Raw genomic sequence first — 14,853 nt, forward strand, 5'->3', positions numbered from 1 at the left:
CTTCTGTCATTTCAGCCATCTCAGCCTCAGCCTGGTACTGAACCCTTGCCAGAGAGGTAGTGTGGTCCTTTGGAGGAAAGAAGGTACTCTGACTTTTTGAGTTTTCAGTGGTCTTGTGCTGATTATTTCTCATCTTTGTGGGCTTATCTACCTTCAATCTTTGAGGTTGCTGACATTTGGATTTTTTTTTTCCTTTTATCCTATTTGATGACCTTGAGGGTTTGATTGTGGTATAAGGTCGATTCAACCAACTGGCTTTGTATCTGCAAGATTTTAGGGTGCCATCCCAACTCCTGGACTGCATGCTTTAACTCTGGATGACTTGTATTGGGCCCCAGCTTTGTTCTCTGGTTCCTTGAGGTTTGGAGTCTACTTTGCTGGGGGGACCAAGGTGTGGCAGCTGCAGCTGAGTGCTAGCAGATTCAGGAGTGCCTGCCTCCCTGTGAGCATTCACCATGCCATTGGAGGCAATTCATTTTTGTGGGGAACAGGGGACTCCTGCTATAGGCTCTCCGTGCGTTTGCAATGGAGGTGGTGTTGGTTTGGGGTGAGGCACTGGCCAGTGCAGATCTGATTGCCTTCTTGGTCACCTGCAAGCGGGAGGGATTGCTCAGGGTGTGGGAAGATCCTCTGTTCTCCATGCAGCATTACCACAAGAGTGAGGCACTTTCAGCAGCAGGGCTTGCTGGCTGTGTGCCGCTAAGGTTCTGTCTGCAATGGTGGTAGGCAGAGGTCAAGGGGCATACTTCATTCCTGTACGTTGGTGGGGCATGTAAAGCAAAATCCACCTGTGCAGACATGTGCCTACAAAGTGATGTGGGGAGTCTCCATGGGCTCAGAGGAAGCTGCAGTATGGGGAGCAAACACCTGGGCTGGTGTGCAGCAGTAAGGGCTGTCTTGCTGGAGTTCTCCACTGGTCAGGCATGGTCCACTGGTGCAGAAGCTACTGTGGGCCACCACAGCACTCAAGATGTCCCTGAAAGAGGCCAGCAGACCAAGGAGCACTCAGGTTGCACCAGCCCTGACTGATGTGCAAGACCACTCTGCAGAGATCAGGTCTGAAAATTCCCTTAGGGCCAAAGTCTCTTATGGGAGCAAGTTGAGCCTAGAGGGATCACCATCCCTGTCCATGCTCTGCTATAGACACTCCTGCACTAAACCTTCTGGGCTCCACATCAGCTGGCTTGCTGCTCTACCACTTTGCTTGTCTCCTGGGGGCTCCGCCCGAGAGAGATGTGGGTCAACAGTTGCTCAGTTCAGTCAGCCCAGGATGGAGAGTCTGTGCTGTGGGCCCAAGCTGGGGGCTCCCTGTCTACTGAGGAGCAGTTGAGGGGTGAGGTGGGACCTGTGGGAGATGGACTGGCCTCCTCTCCTTGGGTCAACTGCTGCTTATTGGAGGTGTGGATACGATACTTAGGGTCCTTGCTCCTTTATTAGTCAGAGGGTAGCAAGGACAGTTCCACTGCAGAGGTAGTGGCAGAGAGGCTTTCAGTTGTCCCTGGAAGCTCTGTCCAGGGAGTGGCTGAGTTGCTATTGGCTTGATAGCTCTGATGGGGTGTGGCTACAGGTCCAGGCCTGGAGGACCTGCTTGTTGAGGAGATATGGGAATGGGCACCCACATAACAGTCTGTCCACTTATCCACAGGGCTGCTGTAGTATGCTGGGGACCTGCTCCAGTCCCTAGTCACTTCAGATTTTCCAGTACGTGGAGGTATCACCAGTGAAAGCTGTGAAAAAGCAAAGATGGCGGCCTTCCTCTTTCTCTGGGAGCTCTGTCCCTGGGAAATACAGGCCTGTTGCTGGCCCGAACACACCTGTAGGACATGGCTGAATACACTAGTTGGGAGAACTCACCCAGTCAGGAGGAATGGGATCAGGGACCTGTTTCAAAAGTAGTCTGGCCCCATTTTCATAGAGCAGTTGTGCCATGCTGGGGGTATGCTTTAGCTCCTGATCGCCTCAGACACTCTGAAGTCCAAAGGCTGGAATGGCTAATTTGCTTAAACAGCAAATATGGTGGGCTACTCCTCTCCCTGGGACAAAGGTCCCATGGAGGTCTGAAACTTCTGTCAGTCAGAGAACACCAGTTGGGGTAACCAGAGACCCCAGTTGGGAGACTCTACCCAGTGATGAGGAATAGGATTGGGGACCCGCTAAAAAAAAGTAGTGTGGCCACATTTTTGTCGGGCAGCTGTTCTGTGCTGGGGTACCCCTTCCACCCTGGTTGGCTTAAGCTCTCCAAAGCCTGAAGGCTGGAATGGCTAAGTTGCCCAAACAGCAAAAATGGCAGTCTGCCCCTCCCTCTGGGAGCTCTGTCCCAGGGAGTTTTCAAATCTCTGTCAGCTGGAGAACACTGGCAGGCATGGCTGGAGGCCCCAGTTGGGAGGTCCCGCCTGGTAAGGATGAATAGGATTGGGGACCCACTTAAAGCAGCAGTCTGGCCACATTTTGATAGAGCAGCTGTGCTGCGGGATCTCTTTCACCGCTGGTTAGTTTGGACTCTCCAAAGCCCAAAGGCCATAATGGCTGCGTTGCCCAAACAGCAGAGACGGGGGCCTGCCCCTCCTCCTGGGAGCTTTGTACCAGGGAGGCACAATGTTGCTACTGGTGACTAGCTGGAATTCCAAGCCAGTGGGTCTTATCCTGTGAGGCGCTGTGGAAATGGGGCCTGTAGACCTTCTCTGCTGATCTTGCTGGATTCAGCCTCTTTCCTGGGGTATATATGGGAGTCTAACCTCCTGGGGTATGTTTGGGGGTCTAACCTCCAGCTTTGCAAGAGTCGCAGCTACTTTTGCCCAGACACCCAGAAAGTTGGAGTATCTAAAACTCTTGGGTCTCCGTGCATGCTTGAGTGGCTGCTCTGCTGAGACTCCACGTAGCTGTCTGTGTCAGACTGAAGGCCTTAATAGAGTGAGTTAACAAGGGGATCTCCTGATCTGAGGATTGCAAAGATCTGTGAGAGCAGTGTGGGTTCCCAGGGTTGCGCATTCACTCACCACTTCTCTGGGAAGGGGAGCTTCCCTTGACTCCATGTCTCTCCCAGGTGGGGTGTCTTCCTGCCTTGATTTGCTCTGGTCTCCGTGGGTCAAGTTGTTTCCTTGATTAGTTCCAATGCAAATACCTTAATGTTTCAGTTGAAGGTGCTGTATTTAGTCACCCCTTTTGCTTCTCCCTGTGAGAGTCACACACATTAACTGCTTCTAGTTGGCCATCTTGGCCACTGCTGCCCTAAACCTTTCTAGCCAAAAACAAAACAAAACAAAACAAAACGTTAATAACATGTTGATCAACCTCTTCTCTCTCTTTAAATTTAATCACTCTGAATTTTTTTTTACATTTCTTTACATTGTTAAGCTGTTTTATTTTAAAAATTGTAGGTCCAGCTCTTCCTGGATTACTTTTATATAAGGAACATATCTCAAGAAATAAATAAAATTCACATTCAGATGCAGAAGAATCTATTGGGAAAAATTCAGAGGACAGGATAAAAGCACTCAGAAACAATGCCAGGAGAAGGTGTTTATCACATAATATAGCTGATAAGAGTCGCTCAAAAATTTTTCTCTCTCTCTTCATTCTTACCAAATACAGAAAGTGAACAAAACAATATTAGTATTAGAAAAAAAATCTAAAAATAATGACCTTTCTGAATGAAGACTGCTTTTTTTCATGGTTACTCTTTTTGGGGTACAGTTCTATGTTGATTTATTCAATTTATCAAATAGCCATTCAACAAATATTTATTGAGTGTCTATTATGTCACAGGCACTCTTTTTGGTCCTTAAAATACATCAGTGACAAAGAGTAAAAGATTCCTGTTCGTGGCTCTTACATTCCAGGAGGGATAGCAATTTCTGTTGTAAAGTTAATCACACAACAGAAATGCGAAATGATATTGATGCTGTAGGGAAAGGAAAAATAAATGAAATAAATTAAAAAAGAAATGTGACATAATATTTAAGAGAGGCTATATTTTATTGAATAAAAATAAAAGAGACTATGTTTTATTGAATATGCTCTCTGTTTTATACTATATCATAAAACATACAAACATACAAGATCTGGCTTTTAAGAAATCAATATCTTCATCAATATCTTCATTCAGACTAATCTAGATTAGATTACTCTGAATCTAATCACATAGAGACTTGTCTGACAAATCCAGATTTTTTGGATGTTCTGCAGGACTATTTGTCAGGACATTTCACAGGATTCTAAGACAGAATATTGGTGTCCATGCTATGATGATTCCTCAGCTCCTCCCATCTGATAAAATATTGATTTCTTATAAATATAAAACAAAAAAACACATTTAAAATATTTTTTGTTATATGAGTGAATCAATAATAAAACCATTATCTCAGTAATCATAAACTGATTTCAAAGTGATTGTTCATCTCAGAAAAACCTTGGCAGTCAAAATAAAAGTTTCAAAATACAGAACTTAGTATTGAGTTCTGTAATTTTACAAAATTAAGGCAGTGTTAGGTTTCTAATTTTGCGATTCACATGTTAAATGAATATTCAAAACTCAGTAGCTAATACTAGCTAGGGTTTTAAACAAGACATAGTTAAAATGAAAGTTTAAAAAAAGAATCATAAACGTCGGTATCATCATAATGGCAGTTTTAGGATTTTAATTTTGACACCCTAGTCTCAAGTTTGTATTTAATGTGGTTATATAGCTAGGCAGTGCTGAAGTGAAAGTTTCAAAACAAATTAAAATCAAAAGTTAAGAAAAAAATATGAAGGCAATTTTAGGGTGTTTAATTTGGCACTGTAGTTTCAAAGTAGTACCTGAAACTTAATAGCAAAGTATCAGATTCATTTATAAAACAATGTGACTGCTCTTTCTTTTTTTTTTTTTTTTTTTTTTTTTTTTTTTTTTTTTTTTTGAGACGGAGTCTCGCTCTGTCACCCAGGCTGGAGTGCAGTGGCCGGATCTCAGCTCACTGCAAGCTCCGCCTCCCGGGTTCACACCATTCTCCTGCCTCAGCCTCCCGAGTAGCTGGGACTATAGGCGCCTGCCACCTCGCCCGGCTAAGTTTTTGTATTTTTAGTAGAGACGGGGTTTCACTGTGTTACCCAGGATGGTCTCGATCTCCTGACCTCATGATCCGCCCGTCTCGGCCTCCCAAAGTGCTGGGATTACAGGCTTGAGCCACCGTGCCCGGCCGTGACTGCTCTTTCTGTATGGTTTGTGAAACATTTATGCAGTGTCACTTCAGAAAACTCTGCCATTATAGACTTGAATTGATTAAGGATATCCACTCCTTTCCTTGGCATGATACAAATAAATTACTAAAGTATAATAGTGACAATGATAAATATAAGTGACAATACCACCATATTACCATGAAACACTTACAGATTGATTATGGTATAATGCAATTTAGCATCTCCATATTTTTGAAAATGAACTTGTTTCTCTATCTAGCTTAATTTGGGACAATTTGGACATCAAAAAGAATGACAATGCAACTTAAACCATACCAAAAAAAAAAAATAATAATAATAATCCAAGGGGTGGTAGTGAAAGTCTTCTTTCTAGAAGAATAGCAGCTAATATACATAGAATGAATCTTAGAATTAAAATATCAGTATATATATATATTCATATATAGTGATTTTTTTTTTTTTTTCCCCGAGATGGAGTCTTGTTGTGTCACCCAGGCTGGAGTGCAGTGGCGCGATCTTGCAAGCTCCGTCTCTCGGGTTCACGCCATTCTCCTGCCTCAGCTTCCCCAGTAGCTGGGACTACAGGCGCCCGCCACCTCGCCCGGCTAATTTTTTGTATTTATAGTAGAGACGGAGTTTCACCGCGTTAGCCAGGATGGTCTCGATTTCCTGACCTTGTGATCCGCCCACATCGGCCTCTCAGAGTGTTGGGATTACAGGCGTGAGCCACAGCGCCCGGCTAATTTTTTGTATTTTTAGTAGAGACGGGGTTTTGCCGTGTTAGCCAGGATGGTCTCGATCTCCTGACCTCGTGATCCGCCCACCTCAGCCTCCCAGAGTGCTGGGATTACAGGCGTGAGCCACCGCGCCCGGCCGAAAATCACTATATTTTGATCCCCTTTCCCAAAGGGTGACAAAACCATTGGTAGACAGTGGTTGGGAAACAGAATAGTCTCAGGATATCACTCCATGGATTTATTTATTAATTAAAAAGGGAAAATGTGCTTTGCGAGAGAGAAAGCTATTACCGTCTTTACCAAATAGAAGAGCCTGATCATGTGTGGTCTGAAGTTTATTTAAATGGGATTCCTGATGGAATGTTTAGTCTAAATGCAATCACATAGAGACTTGTTTGACAAATCCAGATTTTTTGGATGTTCTGCAGGACTATTTGCCACGACATTTCTATTTGCCATGACATTTCAAAGGATTCCAAGAGAGAATATTGGTGTCCATGCTATGATGATTCCTCAGCTCCTCTCATCTGATCTCTGTCCTGGCTTCCATGACTTTCTTTGTGGTAGTTAGGGTGTGATATGTGCCACTGAGGCCCACACCTATTGCTGTATGTGCTGTTTGGGAAATCATCTTTCAGGGCTGTGTGATAAAAGAGCCATGGGGAAATGTCTCTTCCAAATTTAATCTTTACATTATTAGAAAATATTTTAATAACCTGTTTTCAAATATTTTCTTATAATTTTCCATTTTCATGTATTTATTCTGACAGTTTATTTTATCTTGTGTTTGTAATCACTAAGGTGTTAGTATTGTGATATTAATATTACATGATTTAAATTAGGAAAAATGTGTTTTCTATTACAAAATGGATAGTGGATAATTTAAGTACAGGAAGTAATATTTTCTATATGGGACCATTTCACTCTCTGTAATTTCCTGAATTCTAATTCCCACCGTAGTGAGCTATAACTTTACTAATCAGTTTTCTTACAATTGATTTTAAGTCTATTTTGCTAGATCTAAAGACATAAAGCTAAAAGTTCTTGAAGAGAAGCACATTTTGTTACGTTTATAACTTGAAATATCTGGTTTTAGTCAAAACTCACATGTCATACTGAAAAAAAGAAGGGAGGTGTTGTCTCTTCTTGAGGAGAGACTTCTCTGCAGTTAAACAGCTCACCACGTGTTTAGAGTACATAGACTATACACTTCCTCCTTTGTAATGTAGATGTCAGCTTTTTGCTTATAGAGTTATCATTGGCATGGAGGTTATACAGGGAAAGTAGTGAAAAATGTAGCCAACACCAGGAACCTTAGAAAGTGTCTGAACTTCATCTTTTCTGTTGCTCCTTTGCCCTTAGGGGGTGAGTGTGAAAGAGTTTGGGCTAGGAAGAGATTGCTTCTTTTACTCTATTTAGTTTGTACTTCCTATCTGGGTATTTGGCAATAAATGACTCATTCTCTTTGTTTGCCCTGGTGTTGAAAAATTTTCCCATATGCCAGAGAAAAAATGTTACAATGATACTATGTAAAATTGTAAGAGGTGGAACAATACGAGGTATGGAAGTTCAGCCCTTTAAAACTATTGGCAGAGTAGATTTTACACAGGCTTCAGTTAAGTAGACCTGAATGTAAATTCAGCTCTGCAACTTATTAGGTAAGTGACTTTTATCCTCTTTAAGATTTAATTTCCTCATTATAGGATATAATAATACAATTTTTCTGAGGTAAGTATTAATTGAAATAGTATATGTACATTCTAGCATACAGTGATCCCCTAATAAATGGAAGTTATCATTAATACATTGCTAGGAAAAGAAAAACATATCAGGGAGCAAATGATGTAACTGTCTTATTGATAACAGGGGATGGATTCTTGTGGACAAAAAATTTATAATTGAATTTTCAAGGAGTCATTTCTTTCACCAGCTGTAGTTAGGTTTGCTCTTACGGTGACAAAGAATATGTCTGTTTAACTTCTTAAACCAGCATCATGGAACATTAATTAATAAACAGAATTCAATGTATTTGTGGGGCATTTTATTTTTTATGCAATCATTTGTATATATCACCTTCACAATGCATGCCACATTCTCAGACCGCCTATTATGTTATTTTCTTAACATTTCTCTTCAAATTCACTCACCTTTTTAAAAACTTCATTGAAGTCTCACTTAAGCACATAATTTGTAAAATCATGGGTTTGTTGTACAAGTTATGTTTTTCTAATGCACTCTAAACCAAATCCTTAAACGAGTTACACCAACAATCCATATACCACCCATAATCATCTCAAGTACCTCCAGTGCTTGTTACTGCACTTTGGAAAACACTAACATACATTATTCTCCTTAGTTTTTATAATAGTTATATGAGGTGAATAGAGAAGGCATAACTATACCCATTTTAAAGATGAGAAAAGCAGGTTCATGGATAAAATCTCATAGTAAATTGCTAGAATTGGTCCTGATACTCATGCTTTCTTTAGATCAACCCAGTGCTCTTACTGTAATTAATACCAAATTCTTTAAGGAAACTTAGAGCTAAAGGCAAAATTTTTTATATTTAGACCTGACTATTTTGTGGTGACTTGAATATAGGTCAATATGAAAAAAAAAAAAAAAAAAAAGAGGAAACAAAGAAACTGAGAGTAGATCACCAAGTTGTGGTAGGTTAGTGTAAGATGGCTTTTGGTTTTCTCAGCCTTCTAGTAGTCACAGCTTTGTGTAATCCCCTCCACTTGAGAAACTTGTTCCTACCAATAGAATATGGCAGTAGAGTAGATATCACCTCTCTGATAAGTTTACAGAAGATTGTGACCTCTGTCTTGCCAGAGTACTTCCTCTCTTGCTGGTTTTGATGAAGCAGGCTGCCATAGGAAAGAGGCTCACATGGCAGGGACCTGAGGGCAGACTCTGGCCAACAGCAAGCAGTAAACAGATGCCCTCAGTTCAACGCCTCTCAAAGAAATGAATCCTACCAACAGTCAGTTGTGTTATCTGGGAAGCAAATCTTTCCCTAAGGGAGACTTCAGATGAGGCCCCAGCTTTGGTGGACACCTTGATTGCAGTCTTGTGAGAGACTGTGAAGCAGAGCTATTCTCAGAATCCATAGGTGTTTTAAGCTATGAGGTTTTTATTTTAGGGGGAGAGTGGTCATTTGTGATTCAGCTATGCATAAGTCTACAAGAGTCATTCCAGAAGTGATTGAGTGGAGGTAGAATCATGTGGCTGTGAGCCCCGGGCACTTGGAGTTCTGATAGAATTGTGACTTCTAACACTGGACACCTTTTCTTTCTCTCTTATTCTCCCATTTTTTTTCCTTTCTTCTTTTCCTCCCTTCCTTCCCTCTACTTTTTCCTGTACTTGTAATTAATAGAGCAGTTGGAAACACAAAAGCAATGTCTGTGTCTACAAAATGTCATTATTTATACTTTATATCCACAATGCCCTGCCTAGGGCTTCATGGCTGAGGTGCATCTGTAGAAGGTGCTCAACAAAGGCTTGGCTGTTGGTATTACTGAATCACTGTGGAGTTTATTCATTGTTGTCCATGCCATTTTGAATTTTCATTTATGAGAGTGTCTTTATTCTTTTAAAGAGCTTTGTTTGTATCCTCATGTTTTCTCTCTCTCTGTTCCTCCACAGGCAATTTATAGCACTGATCTGTCATCAATACCACTTGCTGTCTTGGATGTGAAGATGATTTTTCCTGCAGGGATTCCCTCTACAAAATTAAACACACTGGGCATGAGGAAATAATATTCATGCTTTAAATTGTCTTTTCAATTCACTACACCAGGGGTCCCCAACCCCTAGGCCACAGACTGGCCCTGGTGTAATGAATAGAAAAGACAATTTAAAGCATGAATATTATTTCCTCATACCCAGTGTTTTTAATTTTGTACCGGGCTGTGACCTGTTAGAAACCAGGCTGCACAGCAGAAGTTGGGCAGCAGGTGAGCAAGCATTACTGCTTGAGTTCCGCGTCCTGTCAGATCAGCAGCGGCATTAGATTCTCATAGGAGCACACACCCTATTATGAACTGCACATGCAAGGGATCTAGGTTGCGCGCCCTTTATGAGAATCTAACTAATGGCTGATGATCTGAGGTGGAACAGTTTCAACCCAGAGCACCCCCCACCCACCTGCAGAAAAATTAACTTTTACAAAACCAGTCCCTGGTGCCAAAAAGGTTGGGGACCACCGCTGCACTACACTACCTAAAAGATTTTCACTTTCACAGTATTGCTTGCTTCTGTTTTACATGCACAAGCACCTAAAGCTAGCCTTCTGGTAAATGAAGGGGCAGAGCAGATGGTGCAGGAGTATATACGGATGAATTTGAATCACAATTTCCTCACTGTATGCCAGCAAAATTTAGTAATAGCACCTAAACATACAAATGCATATGTAAATGAGTCACACTATAAACACTTTTAACAAGTACTGGCAAGTCAGATGGCAGACTTACCCCGAAACCTGCCACTCCAATAAAAACCTCATAATTAAAAACAAGGCTGTCCGTAAAGCATAACATATAATAATTATTTGCAACTGGTACAAAGCTAGATTAGAAAGTTAAAAGTTATCTTTCTCAGGTAAAAATGCTTTTCCTATGCAGTATGCAGCCAGCAGTTTATCATCCATACTTTGAGTAGTGAGATGCCACTTGCTCCAACAATCAACACCTTTTGACTTTGGTCCAAGAAGAGACTGAGGTGATGCAGTTTCACCTGTTTTGTAAGAACAACACTGGTGTTTGCCATCTATTGACAGAGTGCCTACTATGTGCCACATGCTTTGTTGGCACTGAATATGCTATCTCATTCCAGTTTCTTTATACTCAGTGAAAAACCAACCACATTTATATTGCACTGAGGCTTAAAAAGTCGTTTACTGACTTGCCTAAGATTATACAAGTAGTAGGTGGCCATAGCAGGGTTTGAACCCAAGTATGCTTGCTTCCCCAAACCATGCTTTTTAAAAAATCAAGGGTGTAGCTTTGATGAAAGACGTGAAGTTAATGAATATATGAAAGCTGGTGAATAGATACAATGTGGCCTTAGGCCAGATCCTGTTGAACATGTGGTGGGATAGATAAGAGAAGGTTCTTCTCTGTTGCTACCTGGTTCTCAATTGGTTATTACTTAATGTGCTTTCCATATTAAAATTCTATTATTCTGGTCTATAAATTCACCCACCCAGGCTTGCCTAAACTAATTAAACCCTGAAATTTGGCATGTCTTTTTTTCAGACTGCCTCTATGATAGGTGGTGAGAATGAAAATGGAATTAAAAGTTTTGTGAAGCTATAGCACTACTTTTTCATTGTGTTCCTCCCTGACTTTCTGCCTTAGGTGTTTACTTTGGTGAAATATCCTGGGAGAAACTGAGGTGAAAAGAAGCCGGAGTTAGGATTGGGGAAGAGATGAAGTAGTCAATAAAATTCAAATTTCTTGTATTCTGAAATGCAACTATTCTTTCTCCAAGTTGGTTTTGGACAGAATGTCTTAGGGTAGCTGTTAACAAAGAAATTGATGACAATTAACTCCCATTTCTCAGAATTTCATCATTCTTTGAAAGTATTTATCATACTCAAACTTCCAAAAATCCTTAAGGCATACTACAGTGTAGAGGTTGGCAAACTTTTTCTATAGAAGTCCTGATAGTAGCTTGTTTCGCTTTTGAGGGCCATAGAATTTCTGTCACAACTACTCATCTCTGCTGTTGTAGTAAAGACTCACCCATAGACAATACATGAATGAATGAGTATCTATGTTCCAATAAGACTTTTAAAAATAAAATTAGGCAGCAAGACTGATTTGACATAAGGGTCATAATTTGCTGACCTGTGGTATAGTGATAGGAGTTCAACTAGAGTTTGATTATGGCTCTGCCATTCTAGTTGAGTATTTTTAGGAAAGCTATTTAATTTAGATTTGATGTAGTTTTCTTATATGTAAAATGGGGATAATAAAACCTGCTTCACAAGACTTCTATGAAGAGTAAGCTATGTAGCTAAATATAGCAAAATATCTGGCATCTAATAGATCCCTAATAAATGGCGACTATAATGATTATTATCATTACTGTATTATTTTAAACATTTCTCTTAGTTTTTTTTAGGTTGTTTGTTGTCTAATGTATTTAGAGAAAATAAGTGCTGTTGAGGGCAGCTGGAACTGTTTTGCTGGTTCATCATTGAAGTTCTAGTTCTTGTTGGTGCTTATTTCATAATTATGAAACTAATTCTTTTGAAAAGAACTTGAAGTAGAGCAACAAGAATTAAGAGAGAACTAATACCATTCTCTCTCAGTTCTTATTGCTCTACTTCAAGTTCTTTTGAAAAGAATTACATAGATATGGGTGCATGTGTTTACTTTATTTCTTTATTTTCCTTGTTGGGTAATCGTGAACATGTTGATTGGCATCAAACATGGGTCTCACCTATCCCCACGGCAATCAGCTTCTGTTGACTTGAATTCTGACTAGTCCTGGTGGCCCTGTGAGTGGGAAAGTCTAGGTGTGTCTAACTTGGTCTGTGGTTCCAGGAGGGGTTGGATGCACCTGTTCTACTTGTGGAATGTTGGCACCAATATAGTGGCTGCTTCTCCGAGTATTTGCCTTTCTCTTCTTTGTGAAAGGTCACTGGCTGGTTTGAGCTACTGGGCTGTTTATGCCACATCCTGTGCATGCCACACTGGCTTTCTTTCTGTGGTGTTTCTAGAGATAAGTTTGCCTCATAGGAGTCAGACTCTGTGGCTTTTTATCATTATAGATTTTTCTAGAAGGAGAAGAGGCCATGATCACATCTGAGGAATCCGAGTCATTGTAGACATGTACTGAATTAAAGAGAATTTTTTGACTAAAGGAGAAAATTGCATCAATCACAGCGAAAGAGATGCCACAGGACAGGGCCTGGGGTGTTGGCTTAGCCACAGATGTAAGGGCTACAGTTAACAGACAACTTTCAGTTTCCGCTATTGGAAGGGATGGTCAGTCCTTCCTTCCTCTCTTTTCTTGAGCCCCATTTTTCACCTTTCTTTTTCTCTCTACTTTCTTATGATGAAGAATAAAGACAAATGATAACAGATCTACCTGCGGCTGATATAGGGCAGGGAATCTATTTAATAACAAAAGGTGGGTCAAAAATCACTTTTCTCCTTTCAAATTGAAGTTATATTGTGCATGGGCTAATTAGATTGAATGCTGTAAACATGAAGATAATGCTTGCAAAGCAGCTACAGAGACAGAGAAAAAGCCTAAAACAACCAGTAGTGCTTAGGACCAATAGTATAAGTCTTCACACACTACATTTGAATAATACTGTAAGACACAATTTTTTGATAGGTTAAATAGCAAATCCAAGTCCCCCCAAATTATAAAAAATTGTCATTATAATTCTAGCGGTGTAACACAATAGTGTGTAAGTTGCATCAAATAACAGTCTACAGCCTAAATTGTTTCCTCCTGCTTTTTTTCACTTCTATGCATATTTTTTTACTTCCATGCTAGAGCTACCTCATTCTTTTAAAATTATGAACTATTCTATAATTTATTGGTATTCCCCTATTAATATATTTTTAGCTTATTAGTTTACTTTAAAAGGTTTATATTTGCCTTCTAATGGCAAAGTTAGGAGTCGTGTGTCCATTTAACAGGTGGTATTTTCTTGTGTAACTCCTCTGCCTTCATGTAAACCTTTGAGAATGATCTCTTGAAACAAGGCTAAAATGCCTTTGGAGAGGTATTATAGATGATCATATCTACTTTGTGCCTATTTCCATGACTTAGCTGCATTAGAGGCCCAGCTGTATAGGTGTAACTCAAAATCTACCAAAACGAATACTGTGGTTAGATTCTGGTCAAACAAGTTGCCACTGATCCAGATGTAGGATGAGATTGAAAGGTGGCTCTTCCACACCCTGACATGAATGTACCAATTTGCCTCTGTGCATTCTTTCTCCCCTTCTCCCTTTACCACCCTCATATAATTATTTGTGTACATGTCTGGCTTCGTCACTACTCTGATGGCAAGGATCACGCATGCTTTATTCATATTTGAATTATTCAAGGATTCTACTCTGGGTTCTATTATGAGGCTTGGCCTAAAGTGGTTGTTCAAGAAATGTGTGTTAGAGAAATCATACATAAACTAGAAATTCTCATTTGCATTTGTGTATCTGAACAACTAACTTACAGCTTCTTCAGTGGGATAAAGAAGAAAAATGGGGTTTAAAGTGCATACTATTCAGTATTAATGTAGAATTTAACAGCTGCCATCCAAGTGCAGAATCCTCTAGTTTCCCAGTGTTAACCTCCCTTCTATCTCTAGCCATGTCTCAATGCTGGGTGACTCTTTCCTGGCATGTTCTGGCAAGACTCCACCTGGTTTGCGTAATCTACATTGGCTTCTAGTTTCCACAAGAATTGTTTATATGCATTTAATTTTAGCTCTTGGGCTATAACATGTCATTGTTCTTTTTACTTATCTCCTCTTACTTTTGGAAACAGGGCAGGCATCTTCGATACTTGCTGTTCCTGTTTGGTGTGCTCTTAGATTAATTTTAGCTTTGCTCTTCAGCTTTCATGACACTTCAAGACATTTTCCAGTCATATTTCCTGTACAAGAAAATACAGACTATGTCACCACAAAGGGAAGTGGAGACTGGGGGGCATAATTTAATTCATTCAGGGAACTCGTATTTTGGTGTGAATGGAAATCAAAGCAAGGTATTTGGATTAATTTATCTCCTTTGGTTGTTCTATATTCTATTTAGAGGATAACATATTAAGCTGTTACTCAATTTTGTCTGTTATGGTCATAGTGAATCTGGGAAAAATATATCTGGGGCTTAGTTTTCATATTTAGGGGAAAATGAATACCCTAGGGAATAATAATAAACGTTAGGGAAAATAATATTTTCCTAAGAGT

At 40.2% G+C, this 14,853-nt stretch overlaps 1 protein-coding gene across 1 annotated transcript in view; it reads left to right on the plus strand.

Moving 5' to 3' along the window:
• LOC105498431 (uncharacterized) overlaps positions 1 to 14,853 on the plus strand; it is a 199,269-nt gene that overhangs the window by 13,837 nt on the left and 170,579 nt on the right. The window contains exon 3 of the mRNA XM_071077418.1: positions 16 to 83. Within this exon, the coding sequence (XP_070933519.1) occupies positions 16 to 83 (68 nt within the window). The remainder of the gene's footprint in view (positions 1 to 15; positions 84 to 14,853) is intronic.

The sequence above is a fragment of the Macaca nemestrina genome, chromosome 14 (genome assembly GCF_043159975.1).
Source record: "Macaca nemestrina isolate mMacNem1 chromosome 14, mMacNem.hap1, whole genome shotgun sequence".
In the NCBI taxonomy this organism is placed as follows: Eukaryota; Metazoa; Chordata; class Mammalia; order Primates; family Cercopithecidae; genus Macaca; species Macaca nemestrina.